This window comes from Chrysemys picta, chromosome 2 (assembly GCF_011386835.1).
Source record: "Chrysemys picta bellii isolate R12L10 chromosome 2, ASM1138683v2, whole genome shotgun sequence".
In the NCBI taxonomy this organism is placed as follows: domain Eukaryota; kingdom Metazoa; phylum Chordata; order Testudines; family Emydidae; genus Chrysemys; species Chrysemys picta.
This window is the reverse complement of record NC_088792.1, coordinates 126740744-126768046: the sequence shown is the minus strand read 5'-3', so window position 1 is coordinate 126768046 and position 27303 is coordinate 126740744. Positions and strand designations below refer to the sequence as shown.

General features: G+C 43.1%; 1 protein-coding gene across 2 annotated transcripts in view; it reads right to left on the bottom strand.

Moving 5' to 3' along the window:
• The window catches only part of CLPTM1L (CLPTM1 like), a 91839-nt gene that overhangs the window by 32826 nt on the left and 31710 nt on the right, over positions 1-27303 (bottom strand). The window contains exons 8-10 of one of the 2 annotated variants that reach the window (XM_005290064.5): positions 14531-14615; positions 10899-11002; positions 3587-3652 (exon numbers count right to left, since the gene is read on the bottom strand). In XM_005290064.5, the coding sequence (XP_005290121.1) occupies positions 3587-3652; positions 10899-11002; positions 14531-14615 (255 nt within the window). The remainder of the gene's footprint in view (positions 1-3586; positions 3653-10898; positions 11003-14530; positions 14616-27303) is intronic. The other variant, XM_005290066.5, reaches the window with a different exon arrangement.

Below are 27303 nucleotides of genomic sequence, written 5' to 3'. Positions count from 1 at the left end.
GTGAAAGAATTGTGAAAAACGTGGGTTTTTAAAATACAATCCCACATCTGGTGAGTTTTCCAGGTTTCTTCCTTTCCTCCCATCCTTTTATTGATTTTGTCATACTCAAATATTTGTTAATGGAACATTTGGAAGTTTTTGGATACTAGAAATATCAGTCTCATTTTAATCTGTGAATGAAAACTAACTATTCTCAAAATTTAAGTGATGGAGACAAAATGGTTACTTACCCTGTACAGTAGATGATATTCTTTGAGATGTGGGTGCAGATGTGTATTTCACTCAGGTGTGCATGAGCCCAATGCATCAAAGCCAGAGAACTTCACTTAGCATTACCTGTTGGGGCAGCTCTTGCTTCCTCTGGCCCTTATGCCCCCTCCTATGCTAGTAAGGGCAGCGCTGTCCCAACCACCTCAGTTCTCTCAAAACTCCAATGCAGAGGGAACAGGAGGCGGGGTGTGGAATATACGTCTGCACCCACATCTCGAAGCACAGTTACAGTACAGGTAAATAACCTTTTTTCTTCTTCGAGTGGTTGCAGACAGATGCTCCCCATAGATGACTCACAAGCAGTAACCAATGGAGGTGGGACTCTGAGTCTACTTAAATAATGACTGAAGAACTTCCTGGACAAAGTTTCCATCTGATCTAGATGTCGTAATAGCGTAATGCTTGCGAAAAGCATATATGGAAGACCAGGTAGCATCCCTAGAAACATGCAATATAGAAACGTCACTGAAGAAACATGACAAAAGCCGTTTGAGCCCTCACAGAATAAGCCACCAGTCTCTGTAGAGGTGTGGCCTGTGCTACCGCATATGCTGTAGTAATGCAGAAGTAATCCACCTGGAGATTGTCTGTGTGGAAACATCCCGACCCTTCATCCGATCTGCATAAGATAAAAAAAGTCAAAGCGATGCCCAAAAGAGTTTAGTCCTTTCCAGATAGAATAACTTTGATCATCTCACATCCAAGGAATGAAGATGCTGCTCATCAGCATTTGAGTATGGCTTAGGAAAAAATACAGGTAGGTATATTGTTTGGTTAAGATAAATTGTGACATCACTGTAGACAAAAACTTAAGGGTATGACTTTAAGGTCATCTTGCCTTTGAAAAACTGAGTATATGGAGGATCTGCCATTAAGACCTGCCGCTCACCAGTTCTCCTTGCTGAAATTATGGCAACAAGAAAAGCTGTCTTTTGGGAAAGGAGAGAGAGCGCGCAACTGGCTAGGGACTCAAATGGAAAACCCATGAGGGCAGCCAGTATGGTACTGAGGTCTCACAAAGGAATCAATTCTTTAACAGACAGAAAGAGGAAGACAGCACCTTTTAGAAATCTAACCACCATGGAGACATGGAAAATAATATCTCCCTTTAGATTGGAGGGTGAAATGCTGAAATCGTTAAGTGGGCCCTCATCAGTGAGTTGAGCGATAGACCTGAGGACTTGAGAAGTCACTGGTAACCCAAAATGTCTTGAATACATGCTAACGTTGGCTGAACTCCCCTTGCCAACAACCAAACTGAAAAACCTAGTAGAAGGTTTTCTGCTAGTAAGTAGAACTTGTTGCACTGCTTGCTCTTCCGGGTCATCTAACCATGTAGCATCCACTCAGTTAGGTGCATATTGCTCACAGCTACATGCCATATCTGATCATGGTGTTGTGTCAGCAGGCAGGAACGAGAGGAAGAAATTTGGGAGGTAGAATAGACAGACTGTAAAGGTCAGAGGAGCAACACTCTTTTGGCCAAGCTGGCACAATGAGTATTAAGTTAGTTTGATCCAATCTGAGAATCACCTGAGGGATGAGTGGTATCGGGGGGGGGGGGGGAGGCATACATGAGGACTGATCCCCAATTGAAATGGAAAGCATCAGTTAATGAGCCTTAGACGGAGACCCACTTGAGAGCAAAACTGACTGCATTTCTTGTTGTCTTTCACTGAAAATAAGTCCACTGTCAGAATGCCTCTTCCTTGAAAATGGATCTCAGCACATCGCTCTTCAGAGATCGCTCATGCTTCTGAGAGAAGTTTCTGCTGAGGTGACTGGCTAAGTGATTCTGAGCACCTGGGCAAGTAAGCAATTGTATAAATGAGGTTTTCCATGATGCACAATTGCCAAAACTTTATTGCTTGCTGACAAAGATAGGGAGCGTGCTCCTCCTGGCTTGTTCACATAACACATTGAGTTTGCATTGTCAGTGGGGCCCTGCTCTTGTGCTTATGAAAACAGCGCTTACTCTCATGGTAGAAGCCCAGTGAAGGGTCCCTGACTTTACTGTTTCCCCCTTCTGTGTCAGATCTTGTGCTAGGAGGTGCACTCGTCTATAACTCAGGCAGATGTATGGGGGCAGGGTCCAACTGGGGCCTCATTGCTTTCTTCCTGAGTTGCTTCTTAAGCCAGAGTTCTTGTGCCTGCAGGCCCAGGTGGGAAAGGACTGACAGATACTGCACCTAGTGGAAGCATCACTGACTGAGAAGGATCAGGGACATGACAATTTTTGAAGCCTGGTATCCTAGGGATAATCTAAACCCTATACTGGGAAAGCTAAACGCTTCACTGAGGTGGGGATTATACCTGTTACTAAGTATACTTTAAAATTACTAACACTAAGTACACTACAGTAAAAATAACTATACAACTTTGAAATATTTACAGATTTGAAGACAAAGAAGACAGAAAGAAGGGCTCTAGATACTGGAAATTGCAAACTAAGCCATGCAGTGGTAAAAAGGAACTGGATAGGCGGTTAGTCCATAGCACCCCATATACCCATGGTGTATGAGGAGAGCAAGGGTGCAGACAGACCAATTGACACTGCTTGCAAGAATTCTCTGGTCTCAGGCATGTGAAGTGCATTTACACCCCACAGTGGAATACACACAGGGACCGGGCACTCGAAGAACTATCTGTTTTGCAGAAGATGTCTTAATCTTCTCAATTCAGTAGCAAATAACATTTCTATCCTCCAGCAGTAATAATGGAAGACTGATCTGTGGTTTTCTGTAGCTAATTCTGCAACTTTTTTATTGAATCATATTATACAAATGGATTTATTTGGGCATAAGCTTTCGTGAGTAAAAACCTCACTTCTTCGGATGCATCCGAAGAAGTGAGGTTTTTACTCACGAAAGTTTATGCCCAAATAAATCTGTTAGTCTTTAAGGTGCCACCAGACTCCTTGTTGTTTTTGTAGATACAGACTAACACGGCTACCCCCCTGATATTATACAAATGGATGAACACAGCAGCATTATGGAGATATACCTATCTCATAGAACTGGAAGGGACCCCAAAAGGTCATCGAGTCCAGCCCCCTGCCTTCACTAGCAGGACCAAGGACTGATTTTGCCCCAGATCCCTAAGCAGCCCCCTCAAGGACTGAACTCACAACCCTGGGTTTAGCAGGCCAATGCACAAACCACTGAGCTATCCCTCCCCCATTTGTATACTTCTAGACATTATACATCTTCATATTTTGTTTATTTGAATTTTATTTTAAAGTAAGCTGTTCACTAATCTCTGAGGGAGCAGAGTGCTCAATAACTCTAGTCATTATGAAAGAGCAAAGGTATTGTACCTGGATTGTTGGCCTCATGCCTCTCCATATAACTGTCATTTTCAGTGCTTTCTTCACTTTCCAGAGCTGTAGTTTAAGTTACAAAAATACAATGCTTATATATCAAGAACAACTTATTCATCATGACTAAGGATATCAAAATCTAGTTCTTAGACTTGAAGAGGAGGTTACTTACCTGTAACCGAAGGTTCTTCGAGATGTGTGGTCCCTATCTGTATTCCACTGTGGGGGCGTAGGACGCCATGCGCCAGAAGATTCCAGTAGCAGTATTCATCGACCCACACGTATGTAGCCATGTGGTCCAGGTGAGGTTACATGAGGCTGTGTGGGGTGACGCCCTCTCGGTCACCATCTTAACGCTGAGCAGCGTGGCACGCAGCAGATGGGACGGAAGGCAGGTATTGGAATACAAATAGGGACAACACATTTTGAAGAACCTTCAGTTACAGGTAAGTAATCGCCTTTTCTTCAAGTGATGGTCCCTATATGTATTCCAAATGTGGGTAAGATCAAGCAGTGATCAGCGCAGAGGCGGGTGCGAGGATGCAAGAGGCATTGCAGTCTGGAGGACAGCATGGCCCACAGCTGCGTCTGCTGCCGCCTAGTTGATTGCGTAATAGGTAGTGAAGGTATGAACAGAATGCCATGTTGCCACTCAGCAGATGTCATGCGAGGAGAAGTCTGCCAGGGAGACAGATGTTGCTACCTGTGCCCACGTTGAGTGCACTGTAATTGTGCTGGGCGGCAGGGTATTGGATAGCATATACCTATGTGGATGAATGCAGAGACCCACTTTGAGATGCATTGGAAGGGCAGGACTTGGCCCATGGATCTGTCTACAGTGGCCACGAAGAGATGTGGGGAGGCATGAATGGTGTGGGTTCTGTCAAGGTAGAACGCCAGCACATAGTGGACATCTAGGAAATGCGGGGTCCTGTCTGCAGGAGTGGCGTGCAGGGCTGACACTTAGGACAGAAGACCGGAAGGTGAATCCACAGGTTGAGGTGAAACTCTGAGACTACCTTCAGGAGGAATCTGAGGTGGAGGTGCAAGGAAAGCTTGTCTTTATGGAAAACTGTATTGAGGAGATAGGGGGGAGAGGAGGTAGACCATCATGGCCACCTGTTCGCTGACCCGCCGAGCAGAAGTGATAGGCACAAGGAAGATGACTTTCATGGAGTGGTGGAAGAGGGAGGATGTGGCCAGAGGCTGGAACAGAGTATGGTGAGGTTGGAGAGGACAAGATTGAGGTCCCAGGGGGGTATGGGCTTGCACACTGGCAGAAAGCTGTTAAGCGGGCCCTTGAAGAAGCGGGCGGTGGTGGAGTGGGTAAACACCGAGCGGCCATCCACAGGGGTAAGGAAGGCTCTCAGCGCTGTCAGGTGCACCCGGACAGAGCTGAAGTTAACGACTGAGGTCTTAAGTTCCAGGAAGTTTCCAAGATGGTAGGGATGGAGATGGCCTCAAGGGGGAGGTGGTGGTGCTGAGCCCAAGAGGTGAAAGATTTCCATTTTGCCACATAGTAAGCTCTTATGGAGGTCCACCTACTGCATTTAAGGATGTGCTGCACCAGCGGCAAACAAGCATTGTATACACAGGAGCCCAAACCAAAAACCAGGCCATGAGGCAAAGGGAGCCAGGACTGGTATGACAGACTGCCTTGGTCGTGAGTGAGATGGTCCGGAACTGTGTGGAACTGGAGAGGAGAGGGGCAGGCAGAGAGCCTGAGGAGGTCCAGAAACAAAAACTGGCAGGACCAGAACGGGGTTATCAGTATTAGCTGGACATGCACGAGTCCATGAGCCCAGATCTAATGCATCCAGGGGTGCTGAGGGAGTTGGCTGATGTGATTGCAGAGCCATTAGCCATTATCTTTGAAAATTCGTGGCGGTCGGAGAGGTCCCAGACGATTGGAAAAAGGCAAATATAGTGCCCATATTTAAAAAAGGGAAGAACCTGGCGAACTACAGACTGGTCAGCCTCACTTCAATCCCTGGCAAAATCATGGAGCAGGTCCTCAAGGAATCCATTTTGAAGCACTTGGAGGAGAGGAAGGTGATCAGGAACAGTCAATATGGATTCACCAATGGCAAGTCATGCCTGACCAACCTGACTGTCTTCTATGATGAGATAACTGGCTCTGTGGATATGGGGAAAGAGGTGGATGTGATATAACTTGACTTTAGCAAAGCTTTTGATACAGTCTCCCACAGTATTCTTGCCAGCAAGTTATAGTATGGATTGGATGAACAGACTATAAGGTGGATAGAAAGCTAGCTAGACTGTCAGGCTCAACGGGTAGCGATCAACGGCTCGATGTCTAGTTGGCAGCCGGTATCAAGTGGAGTGCCCCAGGGGTTGGTCCTGGGGCCGATTTTGTTCAACGTCTTTATTAATGATCTGGATGATGGGATGAATTGCACCCTCAGCAAGTTCGCAGAGGACACTAAGCTGGGGGGAGAGGTAGATACGCTCGAGGGTAGGCATAGGGTCCAGAGTGACCTAGACAAATTGGAGGACTGGGCCAAAAGAAATCTGATGAGGTTCAACTGAGGCTGAGGGAACTGAGGTTTTTTAGTCTGCAGAAGAGAAGAGTGAAGGGAGATTTGATAGCAGCCTTCAATTACCTGAAGGGGGGTTCCAAAGAGGATGGAGGTAGGCTGTTTTCAGTGGTGGCAGATGACAGAACAAGAAGCAATGGTCTCAAGTTGCAGTGGGGGAGGTCTAGGTTGGATATTAGGAAACGCTATTTCAGTAGGAGGATGGTGAAGCACTGGAATGGGTTCTGTAGGGAGGTGTGGAATCTCCATCCTTAGAGGTTTTCAAGGCCTGGCTTGACAAAGCCCTAGCTGGGATGATTTAGTTGATGTTGGTCCTGCTCTGAGCAGGGGATTGGACTAGATGACCTCGAGGTCTCTTCCAACCCTAATATTCTATGATTCTCTGACCGTAGCCAGGCCCTGGCAGATCTTGCAGAGGACCTGGGGAAGGAGAGGAACGGGGGAAAGGCGTAACGAAGTTCTCCCTGCCAGGGCACGAGAGCATTGCCTTGAGAGTTGAGCCCCTGGGCTCCCTGGGAGCAGTAAAGAGGGAACTTGTGATTGTCTTGTGTAATGAAAAGATCCCAGTGAGAGGTGTCCCAGGTATGACAGATGGAACGAGAGTGGGGAGGTCCTGGATGGTGTTCTGGACCTCTCAGGGGAAAAAGGAGAACTGCAGCCATAAGTCTCGGCATATAATGACCCCAGTTGCTAAAGAGTGAGAGGACGTATCTGCAGCATCCATGGCCACTTGGGAGGCTCACCTTAGTTGTCGGCAGTCTTCTTCCAGAAGGGCATAGAAGTATTGTTGCTTGTCCTGTAGCAGGTCGTCCAGGAACTCTGCGAGCTTGGCATAATTGTGGAAATCATACTTCGCCAGCAGAGCCTGGTAGTTGGCAATATGAAATTGCAATGCTGCCGAGGAGTACACCTTCCTGCCCCAAAAGTCCAGGTGCTTGCCCACCCGCTCTGGAGGAGTGAATTTATGGGTGTGCTGGCAGACGCATTCAGTCACTGCATGACTTCGGGGGGGTGGGATGGGAAAAGAGGAAATCTGCCCCCTTAGCTGGAACAAAGTACCAATGTCCTGTCCATTTCAGTGTGGGGACACAGGAAGCCGGCGTGTGCCAGACCGCTCTCACAGGTTGCAGGATAGCATTGTGAACAGGCAGTGCCACCCAGATGGCCCTTGGGGTTGCCGGGTGTCCACCAATTGATGGTGCTGATCCTGCAACCTCCTCCAGGGGTACACCCAGGTCCATGGCCACCCACTGTAGTAGGTACTGATACTGTTTCTGATTGTCAGGAGGTAAGAGTATGAGTGGTATAAGCCTTTGGGAATGGTGAGGCCATCGGTACTGGTGGGATGCATAGGCTTGAAGCACCCCTCCTGGAGCAGTAGCGGTGCCTCTGCTGGAGTGGGAGGTTCGTGCGAAGTGAGCAGCGAAGAATGAGGGTAGGGCAGTTAGAGATGTGCTGACTGGAGAAGGGGCTCACATTGTCCCAAGGTCTGGGAAATGTCCCTGTGAGAAGTCGAAGAGCGAGGTGGTGTGTGCAGTGAACAGACCGACGGATGCTGAAATGCAGGTGGGACAGGTGGTGGCACCCTGGGGAGAGTTCCAGGCAGGTAACTGGCATGGCGGGTGGTGGGCCATCGAGTTCTCCTTCTTCACCTTACCCTCAGAGAGAGGAAGCTTAGCTGGTGGTGTGGCGGGGTCTGCGCTCAATGTCTCAACCGACCTGGGGCAGTTCAGGGAGGAAGCGCTGTGCTTGGAGGCAGCCTGCAAAGGGGACCTGCTGCGATACCCATGCAAGAGCTTCTGGCTCTCAATCTTGGGCTTATCCTAGACCGCTGGCGCTGCCAGACCTGGGACATGGGACGTGCTAGGAGGAGCATTCGCCACCAGTGAAGGGTGCTGCACCGATGGTTCCGCCCCTCTGGGGTTGGACTGTGCATGCAGCCGGAGCGCATCCTTCATAAGAAATTTGTGGAGGTGAAGTTGGCACGCTTTCCGAATCTACAGATGGAAGGAGCAACAGATCTTGCAGCAAGATGAGTCTCCCCAAGACAGTAGAGACAGCATTGGTGCTTGTCACTCACTGAGAATGAGAGAGGGCATAATGCATAGTTTTTGAACCCTGGAACATGGGGCATAGTCCCTGGGGAAGGACACAGAAAACTGACTACACTACACTCAGAACTACGCACAGCAAACTAAAGAGAAAAACAGAAGAAGGCTACTACAAATGAATGAAAGGGCTTTGTTAGCCAAAACTACCATCGCAGAGGAAGAGGGATTCTGATTTCAACCATGTGATGGTACAAGGAAACAGAGGGCGTCGCTCCGCACAGCCTCATATAACTTTGCCTGACCATGTGGCTACGGACATTGCTCATGCGGGTCAACGGACACTGCTACAGAAATTTTCTGGCTCCAACACATAGCACGCCTGCACACCCACGTTTGGAATACATATAGCAGGGGTGGCCAAACTTACTGACCATCCGAGATGCATATGACAATCTTCATAAGTTCAAGAGTCAGGGCGCACCTGCCAGGATTCACACCTTCAGTCCTGCTCCTGCTGAAGCACCAAGCCCCGGCAGGTGCACCCTGCAGGTCTGAAGCCCTGAACCCCGGCAGGCATGCCCCAGGACACCCCTCCCCGCTGGGCAGAATGTCCAGAGGTGACACGTGGAGGGGGCACATGGGGTCACCCTCTCCCCCCCACCGATTTTTTCCAGGGTTAGTTGGCCCTACTCAGTCACATGGTGCCACCAGGCTCCTCCCTGCATGGTAGTTGCTGGAGCTGGCAAGCTTGGAGCTGCGGCCGTGGGGAGAGACAACAACAAAGAGCAGGGAGCTGCAAGGAGAGCCACTGCTTTTGCTGCTGCTTCTCCCCACGGAACTAAAGCAGCAGCCCCTCCCTGCAGCTCCCAGCTCTTTGTTGTTGCCTCTCCATAAGGAGCTAACACCTGGGAGTTGGAGGGAGGGGCCGCTGAGGGTAACAGGGAATGTGTGCTTGGAGGGGCATGATTCAAGCTGTTGGGGGAGCAAACCTGTAAACTGTGCCCCCCACTCTCAGCAGGCACCAGTTGTTTCTGGCAGAAGCCCCTAGCCTCATCACCCTGCCACATGCTGGTAGGTGGAGAAACCAACCTCCCTTCTCCCCCACAGGCTGGTAGATGGAGCAGCCACACACTCCTCCCTCCCCACAGGCTGGTAGGTGGAGAATGCGAGCAGCACTTTAATTGTGAAAGAGCCACAGTTTGACCACCCCTGACATATAGGGACCATCACTTGAACAATATCTTACTCCTTCAGTAGTCCCACTAAAGTCAATGAGTTAAATGAATTCATTGGATCAGTGAATAAAGGTATCAGCATTTAAGTGAACAGTACAAATAAACCCAGAGGCACTCGTCGCCTTTTTACTGTAGCTTTCAAGGTAATAAAAACCTCAGCTAAGGATTGTAAATACGTATTGTGAAAGTCATTCCCCAGTTTGGACTGCATGGGACAATACTTAAAAACGGGTCCTAAATTATGGTCTTTGTAAGTAGTGCCCTAACAGTATGATACTTCACACAGTCGAACTTTTTATGCCTTCTGAATTTTGTTTGTAGTTTTTGTTTAGTTTTTCTTCATACATTTTTAAACAGGAAATCTGAAAGTCAGTTCTGGCAGTCCTACTTTTCATTACTGATCAATTTTTTTTAAATTGAATATTTACACAATATTATATATTAGTAGAAAATGGGATCCTGAGTCAGAACTAGAGCTAGCCAAGACACAGTTTTTATCCTGTGAACATATTTGAATTTTTACAGTTTTGTTCGTTCTGAATAGGGTAAAAAGTCAAACTAAAATTTTTGCTGGACAGAAATTTTGAAATATGGTCCCTAGAATTCCTGGCTCCCTGCATGGCAGGCTCTCTTGAACTTCATCTCTATTTGCCAGCCAGGCAGGCTGGCACACCCACCATATACAGTGTGCCTTGTTTGTTGAATGTTTTAACAAAATCAACGCAGACAGAAACTGTTCAGTCAGAAAATTTTGACCAGCTCTAGTGAGAACAAATGACAGTCAGGACCCAATGCTAAATTTCTTAAAGGACCCATTTTAAAACTAATTACTGGGTTTCCTTGAACAGTCTCAGAAAGTTAGTTCAGAATTCCAAAAGTAAATGTGGTAATTTTGGAGAACATAGACACATATAATGAAGTTAAACCTTTAACAATTAAATGCTTGTACCGTGAGCTCCCTAGTTAATGTTTGTTAGAAACCTAACCTGTGTGTGTGTTTTTTGCAATCTTAAGGGATTCCAGATCAAAGTCACATTTGAAATCTTGTGCTTCTAATTAGAAATAATACTCCAAAATTACAGGAACTGCAAAGTTGGTAAAAAGATTTTTTTTCCAATTTGTTTACTTTGTGTACTTTACAGCACTTTATATATGGACAGTTTTACTGTTTACCCTTTATGATTAGAGTTCCTTGAAGAGAACACATTAAACAGAAGTTATTCAGGATAAGTTATTTAAAGTGTATTCTATCTAAACTGGAATTGTTCTAAATTAGTTCACTTAAAATTTAAACTGACAATGACTATTTTTATATATAGATAGATGGATAAATACACACACATACTCATATATATATCAAATGAACAGTTTAACATCGTCCCCATAGGACTGTAGATGTAAATAGCAGCAACGTCAGCAATAAACCTATAAGACATAAGCAGACTTCAGAGCTTTATGAACTCACCTCAATCACTGCACCAACACCTGCTGGAATTAGCACCAATAAACTGGTTTGTTCATCCAAAAGGAAAAGAAATATTACCACGGTACTGAAGCATCGCCAAAGCACTGAATAAGTAAATAGAAATGTGAGTTAATATAATTTAGATATTAAAGGAATAAGTGATATCTGATTAAAGAATGTTACAGTTAAACTATTATAAGATAAAGATAGAAAGAAGAATGACAACAGGCTATATGAGCTGCTTCCCCAGATAAAGCTTCTTGTGAGACTATAGATGATTTTAGGAAGTGATGTCACAACAGAATTATGATTTTGAATAGCAAGAATTTGCTGAGAACCAACAACCTGATCAGTGGGATTCAGAGTAAGCAAAGTAAAAAAATGCATAAGGAGTGAAATATTCTTGAATCAACAAAAAACTTGCAATAAGAAAAGTATTTCTATAATAGAATATTGGTAGCAATACAACAACGTATCAGCAGTACTTTAAGATATTACTAAATATATGTTAGTGATTCTTGTTAAGAAGAAAACCTCAGACAATAAAACTTTCTAGCTATGAAAATTTCAAAGTTTAGCCTGTGAAAACTGCCATGAAATCCTTGAACAAAATACATTTGATGGTATTTGATTAAAATAAGACACTTTGCATGTATGCAATTTCTCAGGTTCTGTTAAACTTCGCAATTATATATAGCACCATTTCCTGCCCAATGATTTTTATATTAGAGAAGAGGGAAAAGGCATAAGAAAGAGCAAGAACTGGACACTAAAAAATGCTAAGCAAACAGATATGAGTGTTTTTCAAAAACATTTGAGTGACAAATAATAAGTGCAGTCCCATTTAAATGCTAAACACAGCACAGACATTCCTTCTTTTCTCCTGGGAAAAGAAAGAGAATTCTCATGTCCTCCAATTCTAATTTCCTTCAAATAGTGTAACTGTAAGTAGTATTTAAAATGTACATCTTTAAACTCCCAACCATTCTGCCCAACTATAGAGATGCTGGAACCGAGAAGACACTTTGAAAACGGCATTACTTTAGTACCAAGAAACCAAAACTATCCAGTGTCCCTCAGAATCCTTCTACTTTGGTTTTACACACTTATGCGGGTAGCAGCTAGCAAATATTCTCATGTTAACCTAGAACTCTAATCCTTGAAACTCACTGGATCATCATTGTAAATGTGTAGTATCACTGAAAATCGAGTGCAGTAGACCATGTGCACATAGAATCATAGAATATCAGGGTTGGAAGGGACCTCAAGAGGTCATCTAGTCCAAACCCCTGCTCAAAGCAGGACCAATTCCCAACTAAATCATCCCAGCCAGGGCTTTGTCAAGCCGGGCCTTAAAAACCTCCAAGCAAGGAGATTCCACCACCTCCCTAGGTAACGCATTCTAGTGTTTCACCATCCTCCTACTGAAATAGCGTTTCCTAATATCCAACCTGGACCTCCCCCACTGCAACTTGAGACCATTGCTCCTTGTTCTGTCATCTGCCACCACTGAGAACACCACTGAGCTCCATCCTCTTTGGAACCCCCCTTCAGGTAGTTGAAGGCTGCTATCAAATCCCCCCTCATTCTTCTCTTCTGGAGACTAAACAATCCCAGTTCCCTCAGCCTCTCCTCATAAGTCATGTGCTCCAGACCTCTAATCATTTTTGTTGCCCTCCGTTGGACTCTTTCCAATTTTTCCACATCCTTCTTGTAGTGTGGGGCCCAAAACTGGACACAGTATTCCAGATGAGGCCTCACCAATGTCAAATAAAGGGGAACGATCACGTTCCTCGATCTGCTGGCAATGCCCCTACTTATACAGCCCAAAATGCCCATAGCCTTCTTGGCAACAAGAGCACACTGTTGACTCATATCCAGCTTCTCGTCCACTGTGACCCCTAGGTCCTTTTCTGCAGAACTGCTACCTAGCCATTCGGTCCCTAGTCTGTAGCAGTGCATGGGATTCTTCTGTCCTAAGTGCAGGACTCTGCACTTCTCCTTGTTGAACCTCATCAGGTTTTTTTGGGCCCAATCCTCTAATTTGTCTAGGTCCCTCTGTATCCGATCCCTACCCTCTAGTGTATCTACCACGCCTCCTAGTTTAGTGTCATCTGCAAACTTGCTGAGAGTGCAGTCCACACCATCCTCCAGATCATTAATAAAGATATTAAACAAAACCGGCCCCAGCACCGACCCTTGGGACACTCCGCTTGAAACTGGCTGCCAACTAGACATGGAGCCATTGATCACTACCCGTTGAGCCCGACGATCTAGCCAGCTTTCTATCCACCTTACAGTCCATTCATCCAGCCTATACATCTTTAACTTGGAGGCAAGAATACTGTGGGAGACCGTATCAAAAGCTTTGCTAAAGTCAAGGAATAACATCCACTGCTTTCCCCTCATCCACAGAGCCAGTTATCTCATCATAGAAGGCAATTAGGTTAGTCAGGCACGACTTCCCCTTCGTGAATCCATGCTGACTGTTCCTGGTCACTTTCCTCTCCTCTAAATGTTTCATAATTGATTCCTTGAGGACCTGCTCCATGATTTTTCCAGGGACTGAGGTGAGGCTGACTGGCCTGTAGTTCCCCGGATCCTCCTCCTTCCCTTTTTAAAAGATGGGCACTACACATCAGCCTTTTTCCAGTCATCCGGGACCTCCTCCGATCGCCATGAGTTTTCAAAAATAATGGCTAATGGCTCTGCAATCTCACCCGCCAACTCCTTTAGCACCCTCGGATGCAGCGCATCTGGCCCCATGGACTTGTGCATGTCCAGTTTTTCTAAATAGTCCCGAATCACTTCTTTCTCCACAGAAGGCTGGTCACCTTCTCCCCATACTGTACTGCCCAGTGCAGCAATCTGGGAGCTGACCTTGTTCGTGAAGACAGAGGCAAAAAAATCATTGAGTAGATTAGCTTTTTCCACATCCTCGGTCACTAGGTTGCCTCCCTCATTCAGTAAGGGGCCGACACTTTCCTTGATTTCTTCTTGTTGCTAACATACCTGAAGAAACCCTTCTTGTTACTCTTAACATCTCTTGCTAGCTGCAACTCCAAGTGTGATTTGGCCTTCCTGATTTCACTCCTGCATGCCTGAGCAATATTTTTATACTCCTCCCTGGTCATTTGTCCAATCTTCCACTTCTTGTAAGCTTCTTTTTTGCGTTTAAGATCAGCAAGGATTTAAGATCACATGTGAGAGGACACTTCCAATTGTAACCAAGAATAAAAGATTTTTGCATAAGAACAAAATGACAACTTACATTTCTCAAATACAACAATTTTAATTCCTAACAACCAACCACATTACCCATACTTAATCATTTGATAACATTATATAAAAAATAGGGAGGTTTTCCCAATTAAGCTTTTGAAGTAATGTCTTAGTTTTCTTGTGGTCACACTTTTTCCTCTTTAGAAGAAAGTCATAATCAGAGATTATATATAATCTGCTAAATAACTGAACACTGATTAAATCACAGCACACTTTCCCATGACGATCGTACAAAAACTGTTTTCATTTTGCCACATCTCCTAAAACATGTCAGATATTCATATGTGTTCTAATATACAAGAGTAAAAACAAGATCAATTCACACCCTCTTTACCTCATATATGCCATACCTGCTTTTGTAGACATTCCAGTCATGCTTTTCTTTTTCTTCCAGAAGCTGATGTCATTTTTGAATGCAAGGAAATCAAAAAGAAGCTGCAAATATGAAGATACGCACCATTAATTTGATTGAAACCTGCACTAATTCCGGCACATCAATTGAGTTAATAAAAACATGCATTTACAACTACATACTTAATGTAAGTTGATGATTTCATTAAATAAAAAAGAGAGATAGTCTAGATGCAGAAAGGAAAAGCTAAGAGATGTGAACCCTGTTGTTAAGACCCAAGTTCCACAAAACATTGCAAGGAAGAACTAACTAGGGAATCCATGGACTGACAGAACTACAAAGCTTCATCTTACAGGAAGACAAAGGGAGCCAGGGACTCCATGCATCTTGTGAATTCTGCAGGACAGTAGCTCATGTGCGGAGCTAAGAAACTTGCAGAGCTCATGAATTCTTCAGTACTGCAAGAACTAAAGAGGGCTGAGAATCTTGCAGAGTTCCAAAGCCTTACATTACAAACACAGGAACTGCCATAGTGGATCAGCCCTGAAGCCAATCTACTCCAGTATCTTATCTCTGACAGTATCCAATACCAGCTGCTTGAGAGGAAAATGTAAAAACTTTGTAAAAGTGGGATAACGTGCTCTCCTAAACCATCTCATTCTGATCTCTACTAGTTAGAGACTGTCTTATCTCTAGGGCTGTCAAGCGATTAAAAAAATTAATCGTAATTAATCGCACTGTTAAACAATAATAGAATACCATTTAAATATTTTTGGATGTTTTCTACATTTTCAAATATATTGATTTCAATTACAAAACAGAATACAAAGTGTACAGTGCTCATTTTACATTTATTTTTGATTACAAGTATTTGCACTGTAAAAAAACAAAAGAAATATTTTTCATTTCACCTAATACAAGTACTGTAGTGCAATCTCTTTATCATGAAAGTTGAACTTACAAATGTAGAGTTATGTAAAAAAAAGGCATTCAAAAATAAAACTAAGTCCACTCAGTCTTACCTCTTGTTCAACCAATCACTCTTACAAGTTTGTTTACATTTGCAGGAGATAATGCTGATAACGCTTCTTGTTTACGTCACCTAAAAGTGAGAACAGGCATTCTCATGGCACTGTTGTAGCTGGCATCGCAAGATATTTACGTGCCAGATGTGCTAAAGATTTATATGTCCCTTCATGCTTCAACCACCATTCCAGGAGACATGAGTCCATGCTGATGATGGGTTCTGCTCAATAACAATCCAAAGCAGTGCAGACCGACATGTTCATTTTCATTATCCGAGTCAGATGCCACCAGCAGAAGGTTGATTTTCTTTTTTGGTGGTTCAGGTTCTGTAATTTCTGCATCAGAATGTTGTTCTTTTAAGACTTTTGAAAGCATGCGCCACATCCTGTCCCTCTCAGATTTCGGAAGGCACTTCAGATTCTTAAACCTTGGGTCGAGTGCCGCAGCTAACTTTAGAAATCTCACATTGGTACCTTCTTTGAGTTTTGTAAAACCTACAGTGGAAGTGTTCTTAAAATGAACATCATCATGTGCTGGGTCATCATTCGAGACTGCTAAACATGAAATATATGACAGAATGCGGGTAAAAGAGGAGGGGACGTACAATTCTCCCCCAAGGAGTTCAGTCACAAATTTAATTAACATGTTATTTTTTTAATGAGCGTCATCAGCATGGAAGCATGTCCTCTGGAATGATGGCCAAAGCATGAAGGGGCATACGAATGTTTAGCATATCTGGCACCTAAATGCCTTGCAATGCCATCTACAAAAGTGCCATGCAAATGCCTGTTCTCACTTTCTGATGACATTGTAAATAAGAAGCTGGCAGCATTATCTCCTGTAAATGTAAACAAAAAACTTATTTGTCTTAGTGATTGGCTGAACAAGAAGTAGGACTGAGTGGACTTGCAGGCTCTGAAGTTTTACATTGTTTTGTTTTTGAGTGCAGATATGTAACAGGGTGAGGGTTAGCTCAGTGCTTTGAGCATTGGCCTGCAAACCCAGGGTTGTGAGTTCAATCCTTGAGGGGGCCATTTAGGGATCGGGGCAAAAATCTGTCTGAGGATTGGTCCTGCTTTGAGCAGGGGGTTGGACTAGATGACCTCCTGAGATCCCTTTCAATCTTGATGCTCTATGATTCTATAGTATACCAAAAAAAAAAAAAATCTACATTTGTGAGTTGCACTACAGTACTTGTATGAGGTGAATTGAAAAATACTATTTCTTTTATTATTTTTACAGTGCAAATATTTGTAATAAAAATATACACGTTGATTTAATTTAAAACACAGAATACAATATATATGAAAACATAGAAAATCAAAAATATTTAATAAATTTCAGTTGTTTAACAGTGCAATTAAAAGTGCAATTGTGATTTTTTTATCTCGATTTGAGTTAATTGCATGAGTTAACTGCGATTATAATAATAATATTATAATAATAACAGCCCAACTTATCTCCTGAATCATGAGATTGAATATACCTTCCAAAATTTGTTAAGCATTATCTAGTATAACTCCGGATATTCTTGTTAGCCATGTAAGTGTCCAATCCCTTTATGAATCTTGGTAATTTTTCAGCCTCAACAACTTTCTGTGGGTTCTACTGTAGATTCAGCTCATAGAAGAAGTTATTTCTATTGGTATTACACCTCCACCTCCTTGAATGATGTTATCTACATCAACAGAAGCACTCTTTCATTGACATAGCTGAATCAACACTGGGGGTTTGGCCAGCATGGCTATGTTGGTCAGTACATTATATTCACACTCCTGACTGACACAGCTATGTTGAAATAACTTTTAAGTTTAGATGAAGCCTAACATTTTACCATGTGTTGGCTAACTCAGATAAAAAAATACTTTCCTCATGAAGACAAGGCTAAAACTTCAAATGCACTAATGGGCTGAATTAATAATGCTTAGTATTAAAAAAATTAGGACAGGTATTACCACTTGAGTGGGTTTTTATAGCACCAACTTGTAGTTGAAAACCCATGTTGTCGTAATGGCTTTTCACTAAAATAAAAAATGGCTGAGAGCTAAAAAAACTGCATGATATTTGACTACAAATCCCAATGATTGAACCTGGTGTTATTCTAAACAAAGGTTTCAGAGTAGCAGCCGTGTTAGTCTGTATCCGCAAAAAGAAGAACAGGAGGACTTGTGGCACCTTAGAGACTAACAAATTTATTAGAGCATAAGCTTTCGTGGACTACAGCCCACTTCTTCGGATGCATCCGAAGAAGTGGGCTGTAGTCCACGAAAGCTTATGCTCTAATAAATTTGTTAGTCTCTAAGGTGCCACAATTCTAAACAAAAAGCACTAAACCGTGCTTGTGGCTGTTTCCATCACTTCATACTACACAGACATTTTCAGCTTCCGAGTGATGTTTCTGGTTATTATATGCGCTGATTGTGTTGTGCTGGGAAAGTTGTGTGGACCTGTGCAGGGGGCAGATGAGGAGTGTGTGCTGCAGTGAGGGAAAATGTGTATTTGGGATTATTGTGTGCTGCAGCATGGGTGTGGCAGTCAGGCCAAGTAATCCACCATCTGTGCAGTTTCCTTCATACAACCAATGGTAAAATGCTTTATGTATCAAAATAGAATTTAATGACTTTGCTAAACTGATCACTAATAGAAGCAGCAATTTAAGTATGAAATCTTTACATTAACTAGAAATTATTTAGCAGCTTGAGCAACTCCACATACAACTCAGAAGAACAAGAATCACCTCTTCAAAGAAGTTGTCCTTTCTCAATCTTGAATAACTATTCCTGTATGAACACTCTAAGACTTATTTAATTTTAAAGGACTACTTTAAGAACTAAGACGTTTTATACAGAAAATAAAAGTATGTATTTTTTGAAATCAGAATGTCAATTCCTGTTGAACCCTGATGAAATTAAGAACTCTCTCAGAAAATGGAAGAGACTTTAAACTCTTCAAATATTATCAGACACTTTCCCACAAAAAAACAAAGGCAATTAGAAGTGTTGCATATTTATTAAGTAGACCGCATATTCACAAGACAAAGATGTCAAGAAAGCTAACCTCCAACAGCACTGAACCAAAGGATGAGAGCATCCAATTTTAAATCTAGACAAGATCGAGAGAAGTGTGTTTTCCTATGAATTCATGAAAGTAGAAAGGAAAAGAGTACAAAAACTCTGGTGTGATCCTGAAGCAGCACACTCTTGTCTACTACCTACTCAACTTCAACAGAACTCAACACAACTCATCCTGTTTATCTTTGAGAGCAAACTGCTACAGATAGCTAAAAAGGCAAACAGCAGCCACACAACAGTAGCAAAAAGCAACCTTCTAGCCCAGTTGACATCATTAAGACTTCAAAAAAAGAAGAACAGGAGGACTTGTGGCACCTTAGAGACTAACAAATTTATTAGAGCATAAGCTTTCGTGGACTACAGCCCACTTCTTCGGATGCATATAGAATGGAACATATATTGAGGAGATATATATACACACACATACAGAGAGCATAAACAGGTGGGAGTTGTCTTACCACCTCTGAGAGGCCAATTAATTAAGAGAAAAAAAAACTTTTGAAGTGATAATCAAGCTAGCCCAGCACAGACAGACAGTTAGATAACAAGTGTGAGAATACTTACAAGGGGAGATAGATTACAAACATTGAATCTATCTCCCCTTGTAAGTATTCTCACACTTGTTATCTAACTGTCTGTCTGTGCTGGGCTAGATTGATTATCACTTCAAAAGTTTTTTTTCTCTTAATTAATTGGCCTCTCAGAGGTGGTAAGACAACTCCCACCTGTTTATGCTCTCTGTATGTGTGTATATATATCTCCTCAATATATGTTCCATTCTATATGCATCCAAAGAAGTGGGCTGTAGTCCACGAAAGCTTATGCTCTAATAAATTTGTTAGTCTCTAAGGTGCCACAAGTCCTCCTGTTCTTCTTTTTGCGGATACAGACTAACACGGCTGCTACTCTGAAACCTTTCATTAAGACTTCAGTACAATATGAAAATAGCTAGAGAACTGCCAAGATTAAAAAACCTTGTGAAATGATTTTATTGGAATATTGAAATTTTATTGTAACATATTAGCAGCTTCTCCTATTAATCACCACTTCATTAGACCATGTATTCTTGGAAAGGAAACGGGCTGAATATTGGTAAACAAAAATATAATGGGATTTAATTTGGATTTAAGATTCTTAATAATCACTAATTGGCCTTATTAAGACAACTCCTTAAATGGCTTCTTTTTTAAAAAATGATTTAAATACTTCCTTTGATTTCAGAGGATTAAGTTAAGATTACTTACATTGAACATTCACAAACCATTATCCTTAATAAACCAAACTGGACTTACCTGCCCCTAAAATTATTTTGCTCATCTATAAACAGTTTTAGTATATCTATGATATACTAAGACTGGACTCAATTTGGAAAGTAATACTTTGGTCTTAACTTACAAAAAAATATAATATTTGTTAAAAACTTTCCAAAGAGGTGCACTCAGAAGAGACAGTAACAGAAGTAATCATTTATCATTTGTATTCGGTTTTATGTTGTCCTTTAATAATGCAAGAGATTTGATGGTTGATGATTTTGCTAGGATTTAGTGGTGATGTCTCTGAAGTATATAAAAGAACCCTTGTGACTAGAAGAGTGGGAGTCACATCCCTGAATTGGCAGAAAGAGAAATAATTAGGAAGAGATAGCCTACCACTTCTTGTTTCTCTAGATATTTTTAGTAATTTTGGAGATAATTACTTAGCTCTCAGCAATTTGAAATACCTCTTTCCACCCCAAATGTCCCAAATACCTAGAACCTCAGAGAGGCAATGGCTGAAACTTCAATGAAGACATATTATTTATCACCCCAATATAATGTATTTTCATCGCTCTGCTGAACAAAACACATAGAAACATTATAGGTTGACTTCCCATTGAAGGATAAATCGATGAAGAGTCTAGGTACATTCTTAACATAACTTCAGGTTTCAGAGTAGCAGCTGTGTTAGTCTGTATCCGCAAAAAGAACAGGAGTACTTGTGGCACCTTAGGCCTTGGCTACACTTGCGGATTCACAGCGCTGCCGCGCTACTCACCAGCAACCACACATCACTGAACAAAAACACTGACCCAGGAACCTATCCTTGTAACAAAGCCCGATGCCACATATCTATTCAAGTGACATCATCATAGGACCTAATCACATCAGCCATACCATCAGGGGCTCGTTCACCTGCACATCTACCAATGTGATATATGCCATCATGTGCCAGCAATGCCCCTCTGCCATGTACATTGGCCAAACCGGACAGTCTCTACGCAAAAGAATTAATGGACACAAATCTGACATCAGGAATCCTAATACTCAAAAACCAGTGGGAGAACACTTTAACCTGTCTGGCCATTCAATGACAGACCTGCGGGTGGCTATCTTACAACAGAAAAACTTCAAAAATAGACTCCGACGAGAGACTGCTGAGCTGGAATTGATATGCAAACTAGATATAATCAACTCAGGATTGAATAAGGACTGGGAATGGCTGAGCCATTACGAACATTGAATCTATCTCCCCTTGTAAGTATTCTCACACTTCTTATCAAACTGTCTGTACTGGGCTAGCTTGATTATCACTTCAAAAAAATTTTTTTCTCTTACTTACTTGGCCTCTCAGAATTGGTAAGACAACTCCCACCTGTTCATGCTCTCTGTATGTGTGTATATATATCTCCTCAATATATGTTCCACTCTATATGCATCCGAAGAAGTGGGCAGTAGCCCACGAAAGGTTATGCTCTAATAAATTTGTTAGTCTCTAAGGTGCCACAAGTACTCCTGTTCTTTTAACATAACTTGTTTATTTTTCCACTGTATACACCAGTCTGAACAGAGGTTGTCAGTCAAAATAAGCAGGCAATCCTCTTTCAGGAATTTCAGCCAAAATACTTAATATACCTATAGGAGCAATTTGGCCCCAAGAACATATTTTAGTTAAGAGATTAAGGCAGAGAGCCAACTCTGACTGTTTGCCATAACTTTGGGGAAAAAACAACAAAAATACAAGAATCTCTTTAAACACTGAACAGTGTTCAATCACTTTAAGATAAACAATTTGAGTGTAACTAACTGTGCTAGCTGGAGACTTCTGCCATGACAATACTATTTCCATGGATGATGAAAGTTTAGGCTGAATCTGAACAATTTTCCTTGACAAAACTGACAATTTCCTCCCAACAAATATTCTTGAAGCTAGAATTTATGAAACTGTCCACAATCCAGAATAAATATGATCAAGGCTTTGTGGATGCTATGGAAGCAAAAACCCTTTTCTTGACCTCCCCACGTAACTACGGAATGAGAATCTGAGAAGTCTTTATGCTGCAATACACCAGTTTTGTTCCAATACTTCTGCCACTAATATTCTAGCATCTTTCCTCTTACTTCAGTTGTCATCTGTTGTCACCACAATTAAGATGATCTGAATGATCAAAGCCAAGGTCATTGTGGATATATCTACACTGCAATGTAAGCCCAGGCTCAGACTCAGGCTTGAGGACAAACTCCACTTCCATCTACACACAAATCTCTGACTTGGGCTTGGACCTACAATCCTAGGACACTGCAGGGGTGGAGGGTTTAAACACTATTGCTTTGCAGTGCAGATGCAGGCCCTCTCTCTCCCCCAGACTCAGGTCCTTGGAACCCACAATGAGTATCCCACAGTCACATGGGCCAACTTCCTTTGTCTCCTCTATCCCATAAATCACCAATTGACTCCAGGGAAACAGAAGGAATCCTTCCCTTGTTGTAGTGCAGCAGTTTTCATTGACTGATGAGCTGCAAGCACACCACCTTCTGCAATTTGGAATGGAGACTGACCAGAAAAAGTCCTCGGCCACCGAAGCACAGCCAGATTTCAGTTAATCTCTGGCGCAAGGCCAGCAAAACAGTGGATTTTAGTAAGAGTACCAGGGGATGACTGTGCATATTAGCAAACAACGAAGAACGGTGATGCACGATGACCTGGTCAGCTGGGATGGCAAGCTGCTGGCCCCAGAATACAGCATGGCGACTGATGGGAGCCAGCAGCAGGTGCCAAATAAGACCAGCAAAGTGGTGCTGCGGACACTGGTCCCAGAGAAGGCTTTGCTGCAAGAGCAACTGCCGTATATCCTGGGATCGTACTTTCTGACACTCTCCCCCTCAGAGAAACAGCTCGCCACAGAACCAGAAATGGAAGGGACAGAAGCCATCCCCGAGCCTGGTAAGTTTCTGGCTCCATTTGAATATTTATTAATATACATTTCCCCTCTATGAACCAATGCAAATGGTATTACAAGCCCTGACTAGCAGCATATATCCACTAATGGCAACTGTATGCCAGCACCTCAACATCCTCCACCCCCTCCCTCCTCACACCATGTGGAGTTCAAAATGGCGACCAGGAAATGCAAACAGTAAAAAAAGCCTTTAAAAGTGAATTTTTATTGGAAAGGGGCACATTTTGGCTAGAGATTTCTGTTTCATAAAAATTATAACTTTATATTGCCATCCCCAGAAGTACACTGTTCTATAACCACTCACTGTAATGAGGCACCAGGAAACAGAACTGGGGAGAGAAGAGGTAGAAACATTTTCTAGTTACAAATCTAGTCCATTTCAATTAAATATAGTCCATAGGTGACAAAATAATTTTTCCCAAACATGACTGAGGTTTGAAATTTTGTCCAGAAATGTGCCAGAAGGAGGGAGTAAGGAGAATGGCAGTTGAGTGCTGGGTGTTTGGATGCAAGTATAACAGGGTAAGCCATGTGGAAGCTAACACAGCATCCAATTGATTCCCTCATGAATCCTGAATGAATCCAGGGTGCTGATAGCTGTAAACTTTCCTTGTAGCAGGAACTCCAGCTAGGTAGTCACATTTTGGCGACACGTGTATTTTCCAGGGCCACCTTGGTATTTGATTAGCCCACTCCACTCATAGATGTGCTGTTTAGTCACCATACATTTGAATACTTCGATTGCACACACTGTTGGTTTCCCACTAGCAGCTTAGAATAACATCTCCCTTTGCCAGTTAGGCACCAAAAAGAACTGTTATGGAATGGCTGAAATGATATAGAAACCTTTTGTTGGGATGGTCAACTAACTTCTCCACCCCCCCACCCCCTCCGAACCCAAGCTGTTCTGCACTTTTTGGGAGATGGAGGTGGAAAAGCAGTCGGGATTTTTTTATCCTTACCCTTATGTCTGCACTTCCGTCACTACAATTAACCTGACTGTGTCCAAGAAGCTTCTGTGGTCTGTCACATCCCTCTCACAATATACTGAAGTTCAGTTTGGAAAAGTATCATTTTATGTCCTTGAAATTCCACAAGGACTTTTCCTGTGCTCCTGCACTGAGCTATTTGAGACAATAACTCTGTGTGTCTTGTCCTCAACCTCTACAGGCTACAGTACCTCCACCGCTTGCCCACAATGCAGCAGAAGCCTGTGTCAATGTACTTGTACAGACTGTTCCAAGATGAAGCAGTTCCGTGACGAACTTAGTTGAAGTTGTAGAGAGGGCCAACAAGCACCTCCAGTACCAAAGACAGAGGGACTTATAGCTAGAGGAAAGGCTCAGCCTGGCTGCACAGCTTGAGCACAGAGCTTCAGTGCAGGAGCAGGCACTTGCTTCGCAGTTCCTGGAACAGGAATGGAGGATGACAGAGCTCAACAGAAACAACTATTTGAGCAGCTGCTATCACGAATAGCTGCAAGAGTACTGGCTCCTGCTGCACATGCACCAGGGCCTGAGTCCCCTCCAAAGTACCCTGTGATGCCATCCTGGAACAGCTTGGACAACTCCATGGCTGGGTGGCCCATGCAATCGGGCCCTAAGAGCAGCTGGGCAGAGCTGTGCCCATGCAGTGCTCCATATTGACCCCCTCACCCTCTCCCCCGGTGCCAAGTGTGCAGCAAACATGGAAGAAAGGGAAAGGAGAATGGAGAGGCTGGGGACATGCAACATTAGGGAGTTTCTGTCTTGTACATGTTTCACTGTTGGCATTTGTTTTATCTTGCTTTTTAAGGTTTTGGTGTGGTAGTGGCAGCTAGCGTGCAGGGCAATGGGTTAATTTTGTACTTTTCTAAAAAAAATGTTTATAAATAAAGCTTTTTATTTTATCAAGGAAGTTTATCATACCATGTGTATTTCTGATGATAAATGGAAACACATGATCAGGGACAACTGGCAATTTATATACAAATACTATTCCTCATACACAATTAGATACATCAATCCATTCATCAATCAATCACACCATACTATGAATCACCCCCCTGCTCTCATTTGATAAGCGGTCAGGTCATTCCTAAGTATATTGCTTGGAGGGCAGAGAAACTGATTGACTTCCCTAACTTCTGCTGCCCGGGTGGCACTTTCTGGATGACTACCAATTCAGCAGTCCATCACTGCCATGCTTCCATTCGGGGGAGGGGGAGAGAGCTCACCTCTGGCATCATAAAGATTGTGAAGAGCACAGCAAGAAACAAGTAATGCAGATAGCATTGATGACACTGGCATCCAAACAGTTCTGTAGACATCTCTAACGGGATTTCAATCTGCCAAAAGCACATTCAACACCTGCTGAGAATGTAATTATACTTTCATTTGTCAGGGCCTCTGATATCCGTGTGGTTTCATAAGCCAAAGAAAAAGGAGGTACACGGGGTCCCCCAAAATAACTGTGGAGACAGTAACTCCATTTATGACAATGTCATTTGGTGCAAATAGTGTCCCAGCTTGTTAATGAATCTTGACTCGCACTTGGTGAAAAACACTGGCATCATGAAAAAACTGTTACCTAACTTTCATAATTGTTGTTCTGTGAGATGTGGTGCTCATGTCCATTCCATTCTAGGTGCACACGCCCACGTGTGCCATCGGAGATTTTTGCCTTAGCGGTAGGGCCAGCTGTGGCACCCTCTGGAGTGTCGCGCTCATGTGGCGTTACATCAGGTGCTGCCAGCCCTATACCTTCTCAGTTCCTTCTTGCAGACAACTCCGACAGAGGGGCAGAAGGGCAGGTAATGGAATGGACATGAGCAACAGTTACGAAAGGTAGGTAACAGTTTTTTCTTTGAGTGCTTGCTCATGTCGATTCCATTCTAGGTGACTCACAAGCAGTATCAATGGAGGCGGGCTTGGAGTTCACGGTCTTGCAGCTTACATCCCTGCTCTGCCAAAGCCAGTGTCATCCCGAGCTTGCTGGGTAAGCGCACAATGAGATGCAAACGTGTGGATGGTACTGCGCCAGGAAGGCAGCTGATGACGCCTGCGCCCTAGTCATGTGAGCCATCACCATCACCGGTGGGGGCACCTTTGCCAACTCATAACAGTAGTGGATGCAGGCTGTGATCCACGACGATATTATCTGGACAGACATTGGGCAACCCACTGTGACACCCTGACACCCCAATATTCATCACTGTCATGTAATTAGGATAGGCCTTTGTGACATTACACCCTATATTCTTCATAGAAATATTGTTATGATACGAATATGGCATAACTAAGATTTATTTTATGCAATATGGGTATGTGAGATATCACTGAAAATGTTATGATCTACTGAATGTGTTTATCCAATTTGTATGGATGTATCATTTCTGTAGCTGAAGTTAGGAATATTGACAATGTAACACTTATAACTGTGTGCGCGCTTGGGGGAATGCCCACCACTCAGTAGGCAATCAGCATCAATGGGCCATTAGGAAAAACAGTAAGACTTGGAAGATACTAATCTCCCGCCTTCCTGAGAAGCTCCTAGGGTTGCTGCTTTGACACGATAGGGTCACTTTGTACTAGACCCCCATATTGGGGTTTCAGTGTTTTTCCATTCAGACTGGGAAACAAAAGATTCCTGCTCTATGTAAATTCTATTTAAGGCTGGGAAGTCAATCAGGACTCTTGTCCATTGCCTCCCCCTCCAAGAAGGAAGATTGCTAAAAAACACCTGAAGGGAATTGCAGGGGCTGGTCCAGTCTGTAAAGAAAAATAACTGGAACTCTAAGCTACAGAAACTCTGCAACCTGCCTACAACAACATTTAGGATGATAAATTACATTTTGTAACCTGTTTCTTGAGTGTATTAAGCTTAGTTTGTGTGTTTTGTTTTATTTGCTATCCCTTATAATCACTTAACATTTACATTTGGTAGTTAATAAACTTATTTTTTATTACAAATCCCAGTTTGTACAATTCATATGGGGGTGGCTGGGTGGGAGGAAGCATCTCTCTCTCCACATTGAGAGGGCAAATTTTTATGAGCTTGTGCTGTGCAGAGCAGATCTCTCTATGCAGCGCAAGACATTATTATTTTGGGTTTACACTCAAAAGGAGGTGTGCACATGAGTGCTGAGTAAATTCCCGAGCTGAATCTTCCCACACAGTGATTTCAGTCTGTATCTGCCACTGGGTGAGGCCTTACCTGTGTGTGCGCTAGAGAAGGCTTGAGGGCCTGGTACAGCTAGGACAGGGTGAGGAAACCCAGGCTGGTGGAATGGGTGGAACCAGTGGGACTCCAGCACATCAGATGGCATCCCAGATGGGGGGAGGGTAGGTGGTCCAAACCCATCACAGCCTTATACAAAGTATGCCTTATGAGGTGTCATTCTAAAAGTCTTGATCTGCTAGATCAGGGGTCAGCAACCTTTCAGAAGTGGTGCTGAGTCTTCATTTATTCACTCTAATT